Source organism: Gekko japonicus, unplaced genomic scaffold (genome assembly GCF_001447785.1).
Source record: "Gekko japonicus isolate JY-2015 unplaced genomic scaffold, Gekko_japonicus_V1.1 scaffold229, whole genome shotgun sequence".
NCBI lineage: Eukaryota > Metazoa > Chordata > Lepidosauria > Squamata > Gekkonidae > Gekko > Gekko japonicus.
The window spans coordinates 1,132,634-1,149,717 of NW_015166426.1; the positions used below are offsets into that span (position 1 = coordinate 1,132,634).

Genomic DNA, 17,084 nt, shown 5'->3' on the forward strand with positions numbered 1-17,084 from the left:
GGGGGTATAAAGCCAACTCTCCTTCTCCTTCTTCTTCTTCTGTCCAGGGAGTTCGTCTCTTTTTAAAAAAAATTTAAAGTGTTACCTGTATATTTAAAAAATCAAGAGTTCACCTTATTTTTGGAATGGGCTCACAGAACAGTACTGGCTTTTCATGTTAATAAGGAACTGAGATCTGCTGTCCACATGAGTAAACAGATGATGGCCCAGTGCACTGGAAAAATGCATTTTACATAGATTGGGAGAGTTATTCTTTACTAGTAACATGCACATTGTCATGATGGATGGTGTGTTTGTTGAATGCAAAAATTCACATTACACATATTATACATCTGGTAGTGGAAAGTGGCATCAAGTCGCAGCCAACTTATGGTGTTTTCAAGTCAAGGGACAAGTCAAGTAGGGTTTTCAAGTCAAGGGACAAACTGGTGATTTGACATTGCCTGCCTCTGCATAGCACCCCTGGCCTTCCTTGGTGGTCTCCCATCCAATTACTAATCAGGGCTGAACTTGCTTGGCTTCTGAGGTCAGATAGATTGGGCTAGTCTGGACCATCCAGGACAGGGACAGTGCTTGTCCTGGATGGTCCATACATGTAGTGTGCATATAATGTCAGGGACAGTGCCCTGCCCGCTCCAGAGTTGTCCCAATACATAGTGCCATTCCTTTTCCTGGGAGAAAGTAAATGGGTGCCCTTGAGGACATAATTGTTCTTTGAACTAAGTATGTCTTTTGTCCCTAGTGAAGCCAGTGCATGGAGATCAAAGAAGATTTTTGTCTTCCCTCAGCCAGGGTCTCCAGATTTTGGCCCATTTATTTTGTCCCATCAAATTCAGTTGGAGTCATTGAGAACTGCACCAGCCTTTATTTGCACATTCCTATCATTTCATTTGCATAGCCATGTCCTGGGTTCTGTTTCTTAATGTCATACCAACTCACAATGGAATGTTGGACCTTTATGAGTGTGGCAGTGTGTGAGAGGATATATCTGGAAGATCTCCACTCATGCCATGGAAGCTCACTGGGTGACCTTGAGCCAGTTATTCTCTCTTGGCCTCACCTACCTTGCAGGGTTGTTGTGAGGATAACATGGAGGAGAGGAGAATGATGTAAGCTGCCACTGGGGAGAAAGGCAGAGTATAAACAAATTAAATAATAAATAGAGAGATTTTAAATAATGTGCCATCCATGTATACAATGCTTTATTAAACAAGTCCATTGTCTGTGGATTTTACAATCTCATTTGTGACAAAGCTTACAATCTAAATTTTAACAGTGGAGGAGAAAATGTGAGGAAGAGAGAGGATGAGCAGGAGGGGAATGGTGCATTGTTGTGTCCCTGCATGTACACATGGAAACTAGAATTATGCCGATGGGCTGAAATCCCAACTGGGTTTTCAGCAGTATGAGAATATTTGCCTCTGCATTCATAGCTGAATGCCTATCTGCTTCTGAATTGGAACAAAAATGGCACCAAAGGCTAGCTGCCACTGTTCCATGTGCCTGCTCTCCGTAGGTACTCGTGTGCATCTCTTCTTGGCACGCAAGATGTGTAAGCACAATGATCCATGGTGAACTTACCCACTTCCCTTCCAATTGAATAAAAACTGTGCCTTTGAATGGAGCTTGTGAGGTTCTTCTGAACTCCTCCCTCTAATTATATTGCAGGTGTATAAAAAAATGCTTAGCATTTTGTGCAAAAGGTAGCAGCTTTTTCCTCCTCCTTGTAGCTAGTGAAATGATACAGTTGAACTGATAAGACAGCATCGTACACTGAGAGAAGCCATTATCTCTGGTACGTTAAGGATTAATCGACCAGAAATGCAGGATATTACACTGGACACAGCTGATGCCAGGTGTTATTTTGTTTGCAGAAAAATCTATACTTCATAAAGAACATAAATAACAGACGGCTTCAAAATATATGACAGGCTACAAAGAGGAATAAAATAGGTTTAGTGTAGTCGAAAAGATTGATGCTTAAAATTCACATCTCTCAGCATTTTCTTTGCAAGACCGCTAAGAAATAAAATAACAATAGAGCTCCACTTGACCCAGTTGTTCTGGGAATTTTAAGTATATTCATTTACATGTGGCAACACCTACCTTTTATTTAACATTTCTATCTTTAACACTCTGTCTCTCTCTCTGTCTCTCACTCTGTCTCTCTGTCTCGTCCCCCCCCCCCCCCCCCCCGGCCTACGTTAGATTTAAGTCTGGGATCAGCTAGGAAGTATTTAGTAGCAATTGATTACACTCTTATGAAACACTGCCTCACCAACATGAGAGCTAGAGGGACTGCCTTACAGTGGTTTTCCTGTTTTCTCTATGGTCAGGGACAGAGAGTGGCACTCGGCAAGATTGTGGAGTGCCACAGGGAGTGATTTTCTCGCCAATGCTGTTCAACATCTATATGCACCCTCTTGCCCAGTTGGTCTGGGGGTTTGGGCTGGGTTGCCATCCGTATGCGGATGACACCCAGTTCTATCTGTTGTTGGACAGTCACCCGGATTTCGCCCCAAAGAGTTTGGACAGGGCTTTGTAGGATGTGACTGGGTGACTGTGGCCGAGTCAGTTGAAGTTAAATCCTATGAAGATGGAGGTCCTGTACCAGAGCCCAGGGAGGGAGGCAGACTCGGTGCCAGCCCAGAAGGTGAGGAGCCTAGGGGTGACTCTGGATCCCTCACTCTCCATGGAGGCCCAGGTTGCCACAGTTGCCAGGTCTGCCTTTTATCATCACCAGCAGATCAGGTGGCCGGTTCCCTATCTCTCCCCTCAGGACTTGGCCACAGTGACCCACGCAATGGTCACTTCCAGGCTTGATTACTGTAACTCGCTTTATGTGGGCGTACCCTTGAGGCTGGTGCAACATGCTCCCAATTGAGATCAGGTTCCTGCGAGACCTATTACAGGTTTGCAGGGCCTGCAGAATGGAACTGTTCTGCCAGGCCTTCAGTTGAGGCAGTGTGCATCCCTTGATTGTCCTCCCTGCTGCAGTCTCTTAATGTTATGCTGCTATTAATAAGATCTCTGTGGCTCGGTTTGGTGTAGTGGTTAAGTGCGCGGACTCTAATCTGGGAGAACCGGGTTTGATTCCCCACTCCTCCATTTGCACCTGCTGATGTGACCTTGGGTCAGTCACAAGCTCTGGCACAGCTGTCCTTGAAAAAGAGCAGTTTGTGTCAGAGTTCTCTCAGCCCCACCCACCTCACAGGGTGTCTGTTGTGGGGAGGGGAAGGGAAAGGAGATTGTAAGCCGCTCTGAGACTCCAAGTGAAGGGCGGGGTATAAATCCAATCTCTTCTTCTTCGTCTTCTTCTCGGCCACAGCCCAATTGTTCCCAGCTATTAGGATTGCTAAATATGTAATTGTTGCAATGTCTACCTTTTTACTGTTTTTTACTGTTTTTACTGTTTAATATTTATTTCTCTGTAATTTATTGCTGTGACCCTCCCTGAGCCTGCTTGCAGGAAGGGCTAGATATAATTAGAAATAAATAAATAAACAAGGAAGCAAACAAATATTAATGCCATATGATCTGTCCACACCTGTATTTCATCTCAGAAAGGACTTTATGGAGGATATGGGATGGTACAGTGTAACCTGATCTCATCAGGTCTTGGAAGCTAAGCAGGGTTGGTACTTGGATAGAAGACTGCCAAGGAAGACTTTCCAATGGCAAACTAACTCTGCTTCTCACTTGCCTTGTAAACACTACGGGGTCACCATAAGTCAGCTGCAACTTGACGGTACTTCACACATACACACACTCTCTCACAAAGAGGACTTCATGATATTGTACTTCTTGCATCGATGTTGGAGGGCCACCATTATTATAAAATGATGCTATAAAATACTTGAAGGGATAAAAGGTTAAGCAAGGAGGCAGAGAGAGCTCTTCCAACCCAGCTAAACCTGGAGTGAAGGTACACAGTAAGGCAGGAGAAGACTGGGAAGTTAAAATGGCCCACAAGGAAGCCAAGCTGAGCAGGCCTTATGGTGAGACAAGCCAGTGCTCCTGGAGCCACTCAACACAGACTTGGCCAATGGCACCAATGACCATTGACTCCTCCTGAAAAGTGGCCCCAATCATTCTTGCTAGGACTGAGCTGAGTGACCTCACAGGCACTCAGCCTGGCTTGTTCCTTACTTGATACTTCCTTCCAGGGCAGTGGCTCACCTGGATAGCCAGCCTAGCTCAGCAGTGAGGGAGAACGTCCATATTTCCCCCTGCCCTGACAGGAGAGCAGATTTAGGGCACTCATCTAATTCCTCCTCCCTACTTAGAGGATGGCTGAAGCTTCAGTGCTCCTCAGAATCATCCTCAGTGTCAAAGGAAGACTCTTACAACCTTCCTGCCTAAGTGGCATCCTTCATACCCCAATGCTAAGGATCCCAGTCCATTCTTCCTTCACAGGCTTCCATTCTCGGCTCTCCTGATACTGATGTCCTGCACTGCTTTCCATGTTGGTCATCCCAGAATGAGCTGTAGGGATAGATGCCTCACCAAAGGCCTATCCCCTGGCAGTGTCCTTTCTCTTTGCCAGGTTGCAGCTTTTCTCTACCCTTCTTTTTTTCCTTTTGCTCTTGATATATGTCAGGGAAGGGAGTGCCAAATAGGCTCCTGGTTGAGTTTCCCTCTTGGGTTTCTCACACCTGCAGCTTCAGTGGAAAGCACTGATAATTTCAGGTGATTATAGCAGTGGGAGGTTATTACAATGGGGGCAGATGGAGCCTTCCCATTCCTGATTAAATGCGGTAACAATGGAGTAAGATCACATTTTTACAGCACTTGTTTTTCTTTTATAAAGTGTTAGTGACATTTACATTTTCACCATATTTATTATGCCTTATCTTGCAGGAAATAAATGATGCAGACGTGCAGGAGCTGGTGAGAAAGTCAATCGGAAGGTTAACCATTATTCGGCAGATGTTTCCAGTGCCGCAGAATATAAGTCAGCGCTGTTTCCGTGGGAGCCACCGAATATCTTCATCACTGTGTGATCCCAAGGACCCTTTCTCCCAAAACATGGAGGTACCTTCTATTCGCAGAAATGCATTGCTAGTCTTCTGCTATGTTAAACTCTTCTCACCCATTTGGTTATGGACTTTGGCTCAGTGGTAGAGCATCTGCTTGGCATGCAGAAAGTCCCAGGTTCAACCCATGGCATCTCCAGCTCAAAAGATCTGGTAGCAGGGGATGTGAAAGACCTCAACCAGATATCCTGGAGATCCACTGCCAATCTGAGTAGACAGTACTGATCTTGATGGACCAATGGTCTGATTCAGTATAAGGAATTCACTGCCACAAGAGGTGGTAATTTGGGGCAAATTATGTTCTGTATTCTTGGTGCTTGGGGGGGAGGGCAACAGTGGGAGAGCTTCTAGTGTCCTGGCCCCACTGATGGACCTCCTGATGGCACCTGGCATTTTTGGCCACTGTGTGGCAAAGCGTTGGACTGGATGGGTCATTGGCCTCATCCAACATTGGCTTCTCTTATGTTCATATGTTCTTAAGGCAGCTTCATGTGTGTATTTCCATGTGTGCATATTCAAACTCTTCTCAGCAGCTTCATGTGTGCATATTCAAACTCTTCTCAGCAGCAAGAGGCTTACTGTTTCGTCCCCCCACTTCCATGCCTGTGCTGAGAAGCCACCTAAGGAAGGCGCTCAGTACTCAGTTATTATATTGCACATTTAAACCACATGTGGTCAGGCAGGAGCAAAACCAGAATGCACTCTACAGGAAAGTCTGTCTTGCAGCACAGTTGTAGGCAATAACCACTCAGAATTACATTTGGCAGGATTCAGTGAGACTCATTCCCCAATAAGTCTGCATAGCACTGTAGCCTGACTGACTGACTTTTATATATGACCAGTGAGCATTTCAAAGTAAAACTTCCATTCTTGAATGCATTGGGAATTGCCCTATATATAAAGCTAAAAAGAAACTCAGCAGCTAAATGGAATGATAACAGCAAAAAGTTTTCAAAACCATTTGATATTTTCGCTTTCCTCTGTCTGGTGGTTTTAAAAGAACTACGGATTAGTGCATATATTGTGGATTTTATGATATTTAACCCCAAGTTCATGCCACCTGTCCCCATATTGCATTAAAGGACATTGTGTGTCCCTGTCATGTGGAATTCTACTTGGTTCTTGAATGAATTAGGTCTAGCCACTGAAAGACTTACCAGTTACATAAATGATCAAGGAACTGGCCTCCAATAGAACGTATAAAAAGCAGAAAGAACAAAGACCAGGCAAAGAATGCATGAGAGCATAAAAAGAGTAGTCAAAATTTTGCTACAGATAATCCTGCACTAATAGCAAATTCTGTGCATCACAATATACAGTGAAAATGATCTCAGTGGTCAACCATACGTCGTTAGCTATGAACCAGTATATGAAATTGTTTTGAAATGTTCTCAGAACATTTCACATGGATCTCCTCACATATCAGTCCCCCAAAATTGCAATGTATTAATTGCTGTTGGAGGCAGTCGAGCCTGGAGCAGCTTTATTATCTGTACAATATGAAAGATTATTTCAGCAAGGAAGCCAGACTCCCGCACATCAACAGATCTATTGTTCAAACCTCAGTTTAGATGTAGAACTGATGCTGAGCAAAGGGTTACATCCCAACTGCAAGGTTGGCTAAATTAGGTTTTATTCAGAGATGTAAACCTTATCACCTAGATAATGCAAGCATGTTAGCAACTAAATTCTAACGGTCTGTTATGTACTTCCTTTCCCCCCCAACCTCCAATATTGCTGGCCTGTGGTGGTATGTAAAAAAGCTATTAGCTGGATTTTTAAAAAATAACAGCTGTGCTCTGAATCCTTTACGAAACCAAAGGCTGACACGGACAGGGGGAGAGAGAGAGAGAGGGAGAGAGAGAGAGGCGCATTATTCAGGGACGGAAAAACAATGCTGCTTCTCTCTCTGAAAATATACAAGCCTGGAGTGATTTGGATGTGCCTCAAATACTAATTGGATCACACAGGTCCAGAGAATAAAAGTAAACAAAACATGGTAGTCTGTAGTTTAAAAAACTAATTACTTTTAGTTCATGTATGAAAAATACTGAGTTCAACACATGGAGAATTCGGACTACGACTACTTCAAAACAAGACAAGGAAAAATGGCCCTGCAAGGCCAACTATATACACTCCACCCGGCACACCTCTGTCCCCATAGGAGGGTTTGAATTTCCCACCAAGGGTGCTATTGGTGGACTCTAGGTGGACTAGGATCCTAGGTCCCCTTTGTGTTTGGGGACCAAGCTCCTGCTTTAGCCGTGGACCCCTGGTGGCGATCCACGTACATAACAATGCATTAGCTATAGAGTCCAATCGATAGGAGTGCTTATGAGTAGGGTTGCCAGCTCCAGGTTGGGAAATATCTAGAGATGGGGGGGGTGGAGCCTGAGGAGTATGGAGTTTGAGGACAGGAAGGACCTCAGCAAGGTATAATGCCATCAAGTCCACCTTCCAAAGAGGCTATTTCCTGCAGGTGAACCGCTCTGTTGCCAGAAGATTAGTTGTAATCCTAGGAGATATCCAGCCACCACCTGGAAGTTGGCAACAACCATAGTTATGAGGGTCCCAGGTTCATCAGTCACTATGTAAAGGGCAGATCCAAATGGCTGCTGTTTGTATTTTCAAAGGGAAAACAGCTGGAGACTGCTTCTTGGTCCCAGTAGGCCTATCTGAGCAGTTCTGTTAGTTGGTTGTCTTCATGACCTTAGCACCATAGTCTATTGCAGTTTGCAGTTAGTAAATAACAGGTGACTGGTGTCTGTCCTTTATAGGTGAGATTCATCTCCTGAAATAGGCTTTTTACCCAATAAACAATAATTAGCCTAGTCATTGTACTGGCAAGTCAGCATTTAAGGTTGTGAACCTTCAGGTGGCACCTACAGAGATCAATTGCCTTGGAGAAAATGGCTGCTTTGAAGGATAGGCTCTGTGGCATCGTACCCCAGTGAGGTCCCTGCCTTTCCTGGGCTCCACACCCAAATCTCTAGGAATTTCCAATGCTAGTGTAATTTACAAGTAATTTAATTGCTTTTCACAGGATGCTTGGTTGGAGTTTGGCAGTGCATGGGGCTATGAGAGAAACCCAGAGGGCATGTCTCAGTGGGCCTGTGGTGAATGTCAGTGTTCATTAGGGATGCCAGTCTCCAGGAGGAATTTAGGGATTCCCTGGAATTACAGTTCATCCCCAGACTACAGAGATCAGTTCTCCTGGAGAAAATGTAAGGTGGACTCTGTGGCATTGTACCACACTGAGGTCCCTGACCTCCCCAGGCTCCATCCCCAAATCTCTTGCAATTTCCCAGCCTAGATCTTGCAACCCATTCCCCCCATCCCCCACAACCTTAGTGCTCATGCCAGAAGAAGAAACCGATATCCACGTGCTGAATATATAGCAATGCAGTCTCTCATTGATGAGAATTCTTTGCCATCCAAAAGTTGTTTACATTTTCTGGATTTGGAGAGCAGCAAGAGCCTCCTCTAAGAGAGGGAATGTTAAATCAGCCAAATGTGTCTCAGAAACCATGTTAGCTTTTATGATCCTATACCATGACGAAAAATCCATATTATGCAAAACAATCCATGTCTGCTTGTGTGTTAATCCCTTTAATCCTCTTGTTAATTATCTCATTTGTCTGATCTACAAGGGTAGTGTTCAGTTATCAACATTCAGACTTGGGCTAGAATGCTCTTAATATCTTTGGAACCTTTGCTCCAGAAAGTTTTAGACAATCTTGGGGGGAGGGGGGTGTTAATGTGCTGCTTACTGAGCCAATATGAGACCACAGGTTCAGCACTGAAGACCTAATAAGGCTGATTCCACAACAGTTCGTAGCACAATAGTGGAGTGCAACATAGAATATTTTTTAAAAATGGCTCTCTACCACCTCCAGTTTCCTGGGTGCTACTATGCCTCATATTTCTGCCCACAACATAAGTGGAGGATCATTTTTGATCAAGTCTTTCTAAAGCTGGAAGAGCCAGGATGCTTCCTCTCAGCCATGCTCAGCAGTCTTTGTTTTGAATGCTTATAGTCTTGCTGTTTCCACATTGTCCCCAAAGGTGCCTTTCTCCTGAAACTGAATGTTCGTGAGTTGGATCCTACCAGCTTTTCTACTCAAATCTCACTTGGTTCCTCTTCTCACTGCAACTCCCATCCTGCATGCTTTTGTCCTTGTGGGTCCCATCGTTCTCAGCATAGCCAAAAGGGGCCATTCTCCCTCTAATATATAATATACACTCCCACTCACTAATAAAAAATGGTTTAATGGCCTCTCAGGGTCACTGTCACCCCTCCATTACATATTGTGCGATGGTGTCTATAAATCAGGCTGAAGAGGTGATGGACAGCCTTATTTATATCTGCAGCCTCAGAGATACTAGAAGGCTCAACTTCAGTATCTTCTCAATGGATTCCCAGCATTTTACAGTTTCATAAATTGTAAAACATTCTAGCATTAACATTTCCTGCTGGTACAATGGGAGCTATGAAAAGATAAACAGGAAAAAACTAGTCCTGTAGTCTATTTTGTAAGCAGCCTTGGTAGGGTTGCCAGCTGCTGGTGGGAGTCTAGGGAGGCAAGGAAAGGCAGCGGCATTATGTCACTTCCAGGAAAATCTGGAAGTGACATCAGTCTGCTGTAGGGATCACTGGAAACTCTATGGCATCTGACAATTCCGAAAGCATACTGACATCACTTCTGAGTTATCCCATGACTTGACATAATACCATTGTGCCAACAGTGATTATTTGCTCTCTCGCCAGCCACTAGATCAGTGGCAAGAAACAGGAGCTGGGGGTGGGAGATCCCCTGCCCCCACCCAGAACCTGCCATCCTTGTACCTTGGGCTGGTTTCTCAGGAGACACAGCATAAAATGTTCTAAATAATAAATAAACAAATTTCTCTAGAGAAATAATTTGCAGGGGGTATGGTAGAAAAAAAGAGGTAAACGTTTATGCAACAATTTTGCTCCCTTCATCTTGATTAGACACTAAATTAGAGAGGTTTGGAAAGCATTGTTTTCAGTTCTTCTGTTCTTCTTCTCCATGCTACCTGCACTAATTGGTCTTTCGAAGATGCTGAAACCTGTTAAGAAAGATCTTCAGCATTGGAAATCCATGTTTCTTCAGGTGGGGGGGATGAGAAAACCCTTATCTGCCAGTTTGCTGATCTACCCAGGTGATATTACCGTATGGGATACTGAGGATCTTCTTACCCATACTTGTAAAGAAACTGTCCCTATTTTTTGTATATCCTTTGTTCTCTCCTTATGGATATCTCAAGTGTGTTTTTTTTAGCTCAAGACCATACATGTACCCCATCTTCCATTCCCAAGTGCAACCCTAAATTCACACTTCGTCATCACCTATTGTTGATACAAGAACTAGGTTGGCTGAAAGTCAGGTTTTGGGATAGTATCTAGACACCAGGGTGGGCCAGAATGACATGTCCCTCCAATTCCATTGGGTCAAAAGCAGCAAGAAGCTTGCTTTTGGAAGGTGCCAGGAACTAGATATTGGTGCGGGGTGAATACTCCTTTTCAGCATGCCTTGGCTGATACTGCACAAAAAAATATGATGTGGCCAAAAGTCAGGCTACAGAGAATAGAGATGCTACCTATGTAAACTTCAGTGATGTCAGGTGGTCCTCAAACCCGACTATGCCCAAATCACTGGAAGGTGACCCTACCTAGTGAGCAGGCTGTGTATTGGAGGAGACACCTAGGGGGTCTGTCTCTGTCTCCTTCCTACAGCACTGGAAGTCTTGCTTGGAGTTATCTGGAACTTTGGACTTATGATCTGCTGCCTGGAAACTCTCTCAGGACCCGGGAGTATCTGATTCATACCCGCTGCCTGCCTCTGTGGCTCCCTGCTCCCTACTCCTTGCCACCACATCCTTTTACTTGCCACTAGTTGCCTTCTGTTACAAGACAGGTGGTTCCAGGGACCTTGTCAAGAACATCACTGGCCCTCAACCTAGATTGAATTAGTAAATAACAAGTACTGGCAACATGTCACTTCTGTCTCCTACAATTCCCTTCAGCTGCATGTTCCATTTTTTCCCTACATTATGCTGCATGAGCACAAAGTTCATTGTATGACCCTTTGGGGGGTCCCCCCCCCCGAAGTTTTGCAAATAACAAAAACTTTATTCTTTTAGTTCCTAGCAGGGGCATTATTGGACTTTGTGCCAGTTCTATTCCTTCCTCCTGTCTTTATTCCCCAATAGAACACTATAGCTTCTGAGAAACATGCAATAAAGCAGTATCAACCATTGAATTATATGGTGCATTAAGAAACCTGTTGTGTTTAGGTAGAAGAGCAATAAATATAAAGAAGCAATCTTTCAGCAGCTGCCATAGAATGGGTCCTGAGGTTACCATGATTAATACAGCATTCTTCTGAGTTCATGGGAAGAGGCTTTACAGATGCAGAAATTAACTTTCATATATGAATTATCTATGACTGAATGTGCCATAAGTACTCATCTGGACTATTGCTAAAGGCTTAAAATATCTGTTGAATGGCTGTTTATCTCTGTTCTCTGGAGCTCCAATTGCATTTGATAGATGCACCAAAAATTGCTCCTAAATTAACAAGAATATACATTGATATGAACTGTGATAAAGTCTCAGTTTCTTCTAATATAAAGTTATGGAAGCTACACTGAAAAAAATTATATGGAAGAATAATGACTGTGGAATCTGGAATCATTTATATTCTAAGTTTTCTCATTAGTGATCACAATGTGTTTGCTTTCTCATGGTCCTTCTATGCAGTGTTGTCATTAGAAAAAGCTCTTTAAAATGAAATGTTTCCCAGACCCCCAATTCATTAGTAAGCTTGCTAAAGTCAGCTGTCAAAAATTATTATGATTTTGTATGTCAGTGGCATAAATATATATACTACTCCACAGCAATTATGCTGTATGTTTTAACTTGACTATTATAGGTATAAAGAAAGAATACTAAAAGAGCTAGGATTTCAAACAAATAAAATTTCAGCTCTTGATAGGGTTGCCAAGTTCCCCTGTGGGGCGGGGAAACCCCCGCCCCAGAGGCCCGTTCCCCAGCGGCTGCGGATTGGGCCCTGGGGGGAACCCCGCCCCAACGTGCGTGTCACCAAGAAATGACGTTAGGACGCCGAGCACACTGGGGGCGGGGCCACAACCATTGGAGGGAAAACTCTATGGTTTTCCCTCCGAGGGTCGTGGCCCCGCCCACAGCGTGCCCAGCGTCCTAACGTTACTTCTGGGCGATGTGCGTGCAGCACACGCTTTGCGCGCATGCGCGCGCTCCAGTCACCACCCGGGAGTCCCCCGCTGCAGCGACTGCAACGACTTGGCAACCCTAGCTCTTGAATTAAGTATGACTTGTAGAGCATTAGCCAAAGATCTATCAATGAATCATTCCTCTCTTTCAAAAAAAAAAAATTCAGTGTAAACTGTATTAGGGATATACATTTGGCAGCGTGCCCGGCGTCCTAACGTCACTTCTGGGTGATGTGCGTGCAGCGCACGCTTTGGCCGTACGCGCACGCTCCAGTCACCGCCCGGGAGTCCCCCGCTGCGGCGACTGCAACGACTTGGCAACCCTAGCTATTGAATTAAGTATGACTTGTAGAGCTTTACCCAAAGACCTATCAATGAATCATTCCTCTCTTTCAAAAAAAAAAAAAGTTCAGTGTAAACTGTATTAGGGATATACATTTGGCAGCCCATGGGCTTAGTCCATCTGTTACCGTCTTACCTTACAAACATGTTTCTGTACATCCTTATAATATTGCTTTACCATCAATAACAGTCCTGACTAGGGTTGCCAGGCTGTGCCTAGCAACTGCCAAGAGCTTGGGGGACAGGTACATGAGGGGCGCCATGTACACCATAACATTACTACCCAGAAAAATTAAAAGTGGTGTAACACCGTTCTAGGAATCAATGGGAACTCTATGGTCACTCTGTAGAGTGACATGACACCACTTCTGGGTTTCCCCCAGGATCTGTAGAATCCACACATAGATTGGATACAATTAAAAAATGGGATTATGGAGAACCATGTATGCTTCCCTTGAGCTCTTTGGAGGAATGGTGGGATATATTGATGCCAAGGTAGACTCTATGACACTGACTCAGTCACAGAGACAAATATTTTTTAGGGTATTTCCATACTACATAGGATTTGAACACTTGGTCCTGATTGCTGGGGGGGGGGGGGATTTGAAACTGGAACATTTGCAAGTATCTCCTTAAATCAAGGATAGGCATTTCCCTCCAAAATGATAGAGACACTTCTTAGACTATTTAGCTAAAATTTAGCAGTGTACTGAAGTCTGAAAATGTGATATTTTAATGTCTAATGATCAAAAGGTGTGATGTACATTATGCCATAAAGAGAGCCAAAGTTGGGTAGTGGTTAGAATGACAGGCAGATATCTAAGAGACCCAGGTTCAAATTCCCACTTGTTACCACCAGTGGCCTGCCTTGTTGTTTGGGGAAGTTAGCTGTGCGGCAGGATAGGCCAGAGGGGTACAGGAATCGCACACCACTTGTATACCAAGATCTGGCACAGAAGGAAAACTCCAGATTTGAAGAGTAAATTAAATAGTTTTTATTGAAGAATTTCCCTAATTACAAGCACACTAAACATTAAAAAAGAGCAAGCAATACAGAACTAAGAAAGCAGAGGTGATTGACAGCGAATAGAGGGGTCAATTATGGGGTGATAAAAACTGTCCAGATGTGCAGGGGTCCATGGGGATGGGATTATGGCCCAAACCAAAGGTTCAGGGGTGAAATGCCAGTTGGCATCAGGGGCAGACACACAAAATCTAAGGCCATGTGCTGTGACCGATATAGACATTGGAAAACAATGCAGACCAATGGAAGGCCTTGGAGGGCTTGCCCCAGGAGAAGACAAAAGATTACCTGGGCCAATAAGGAGTCCATGGAGGTGTGGTGCCAGGCGGAGCATAATTCAGGTGTAACCAATGAGCTTCCAGAGGGGCAGAGTCTAGCTGCACAATAGCATAGCCAGGTGCAGGATGGTTGCTTGCATGGAGGCTGTTTGACAGTGCAGCCAGTCTGGAGAGTCTTCACTTGGCCTGAGTTTTCCAGCCAAGATGTGGTTCTCCTAGCCTCCCAGCAAAAGCCATTGTTTAAGCCAAGCCTGGCTATATGAGGGCACTGCTTGTGGAGGTTCAGAGATTGTTTTGAGGTGTGTCTCTCTTGGGAAAGGCCACCCTGGGTTCAGGGCTGAGGAGGCTGGCTACACACTCTGCCAGAAAAGCTCACTGAGTGACATTGGACCAGGCACTAGCCTAATCTATCTCACAGGCTGTTGTTGTTGTGATGAAAAAGTGGAGAGGGGAGAACAGTTTGTAAGCCAGTTTGGGTCCCCACTGAGGAGAAAATCAGGCCAATAATAAATACATAAATAATAGAAGTCAACGGATCAGAGCAGGATGAGATACAATGTGGACAGGCTCATATTTTATGGGAAGGTAGATTTACCAGCCGGAAATATCAATGGGTTATTATGCATTATAGGGTTGGCAGCCCCCCAGTCAAGGCAAGGAGTCCCCTGCCACCAGGCCCTGCCCTCTGCCACCAATCAGCTGACTGGCAGGGGGACTTACCAGGAGAAAGAGGAAGGCCTGGGAAATGTCACCAGCAACGTGGCAATGTCACTTCCAGTGTGCAAAGGAAGTGACATCAGCACATTGGTGATGTCCCGGTGATGCTTTGGTATTTAGGCAAAAACTTTATTGTAGAAACCATTTTTACCATAGAGTTTTTTGCCCAAATACCAGAGTGCTGCCACAACATCCCAATGTGGTGACATCATTTTCTGCACATGCCAGAAGTGACATCACCGCATCACCGGCAACATCACCTGGCCCTCCCTCCCTCCTTCCCTTTCCTGGTAAGTCCCCTCAATCCACCACTGGTTGCCAGTAGGAGGGACCTGGCAACCTTAATATTTTAGCATGGAGAAGTGTTGACCACTTCACTTTACACTCTTCTATATATATTGGCAGGAAACATGAGTACATTCGGTATATGCATGCATAACGCATGTGCTTTTTGGCTTCCCAGGGCTATGGTTAGCCACTGTGTGGAACAAGTGGCTGGACTCAATGGACCAGTCATCTGATCCAGCAGGTCTCTTCTATTATTCTTAAGTTCTTATGTATATCTGATTGTACCTATGAACACGGCTTGTGCTTGAATATGGAGAAAGGGGATTTCCAGCAGCAGCCACAAACTTTCCAGAACGCAAAGGGTATTTTACAACAATCTCATATGGAGTCCCTGCGACCTGCTCGCTTTCTGAAGCATAGGGCAGTCTGCCCCTCATAGTAGTGCATTTAAGTTAATGAACGTCTGAGCAATGGCAGCGGAGAGACAAGCTGCGTATGAATCTTGCCAGCCACGAGCGTGCTAGCTTTTTGCAATCAATTTTTAATCTCTCTGACAGATTACCAACCTCTACATATATGATACGGTACTATTGCTGGCAAACGCTTTCCATAAGAAGCTGGAGGACCGGAAGTGGCACAGCATGGCAAGCCTGACCTGCATCAGGAAGAACTCAAAGCCGTGGCAAGGAGGGAGATCCATGTTGGATACAATCAAGAAGGTATGCCCTGATGCTCTCCCCCCCCCCACCCCGGGAGGCAGTTTCTGTTTCCTGCATTTTCACAATGTGCTTTTGCATCTACAACACGGAGCCCTTAAAAACAATTGTATACCTTCATTCAGAACTCTGGAGTATCCCCTTTAAAGATTTGCAGTTCTTTCAGTTTGTATTTTACCTTCTCTTAATGACTCAGAAGAACACCACGTGTTCTTTCTTTCATTATTTGACATATACAAATTTGAAATTACATATCAAGGATTTTACACACTTGGTGTGCCAGGAGTTCTTTAGGACTCTTCTTCTCACCACAAAGATGGATTGCAAGATGAAGCCTGGGGGGCGGGGGGTCTTTCATGATGGGCAGATTTGTAAGAGAGTTAAAGAGATTTGCAGTGATTGTGGGGTTATTGCCAAGGGCTGGCCTCCACGTGGATGCATGCAGTGGTGCAAGCCAGAGCTCCTCTTTAGGGATCCACAAGCCTTCCCAGATTTGGAAGAAAAGTCTTTTAAACAAACAAAGAAAACAAACCTCCTCCAGGTTCAAAGTAATAGCTTCTATCTTATCACTCTACTCAGCTTTCTTCTAGCCTGAGGAGCCTTCATCCAATTTAAGAGGCTCTTCCTTTGGCAGAAAAAGAACACATTACATTAGAGGGGCAGTGGCTCAGTGATAGAGCACCTGCTTTGCATACAGAAGGTCCCAGGTTCAGTCCCTGGCTTCTCCAGTTAAAAGGATCAGGTAGGAGGTGATGTGAAAGACCTCTGCCTGAGACCCTGGAGAGCTGCTGTCCGTCTGAGTAGATAATCCTGTCCTGACCTTGACAGACCAAGGGTCTGACTCATTATAAGGCAGCTTCATGGGTTCAACTTTGCTTAGAGAGGTGATAGGATACAGGGCACTGTCTGAGCATGCTCAGATATCATTTTTTAAAAAATCAGTATCAAACCCAGGGGTCGTTTCGTAGAAAAAGAGCTAGGGGGACTCATTAGCATAACTCATTAGCAAATGCCACACCCCCTGACATCACCGGAAGTGTGTCATAAGGCCACACACCCCCTGACATCACCGGAAGTGTGTCATAAGGCCACACACCCCGCCCCCAACGGTCCCGGCTGCTGCCGCCGGCCTTGCAGCTCCACTGCCGAGCCCCATGAGGGGCCCAGCGATGGACCTGCAAGGCCGGCGGGAGTGCAAGGAAGCCCCGCGAAGGCCCTCCCTGGCCCCAGGCAGGCAGGGGTGGGGAGAGGCAGGGAGGAAGCAACTTACCCTCCCTCTTCTCCTGCCTCCTCCTGGCTGAATGAGGGCCGGAAGCGGGGCGGCCGGAAGCGGGGGGCGGGGCTTCGTCATGTACCCCGCCCCCCGTACCTCACCCGGGGGAGCTGCGAGTTCCATGGAGCTTATAAG

The 17,084-nt window shown here is 45.1% G+C and overlaps 1 protein-coding gene across 1 annotated transcript in view; it reads left to right on the plus strand.

Annotated features, from left to right (window-relative positions):
- The window catches only part of LOC107110907 (glutamate receptor ionotropic, delta-2-like), a 1,200,243-nt gene that overhangs the window by 724,860 nt on the left and 458,299 nt on the right, over positions 1-17,084 (plus strand). Inside the window, 2 exon segments of the mRNA XM_015411751.1 lie at positions 4,861-5,034; positions 15,518-15,679. Coding sequence (XP_015267237.1) covers positions 4,861-5,034; positions 15,518-15,679 — 336 coding nt within the window.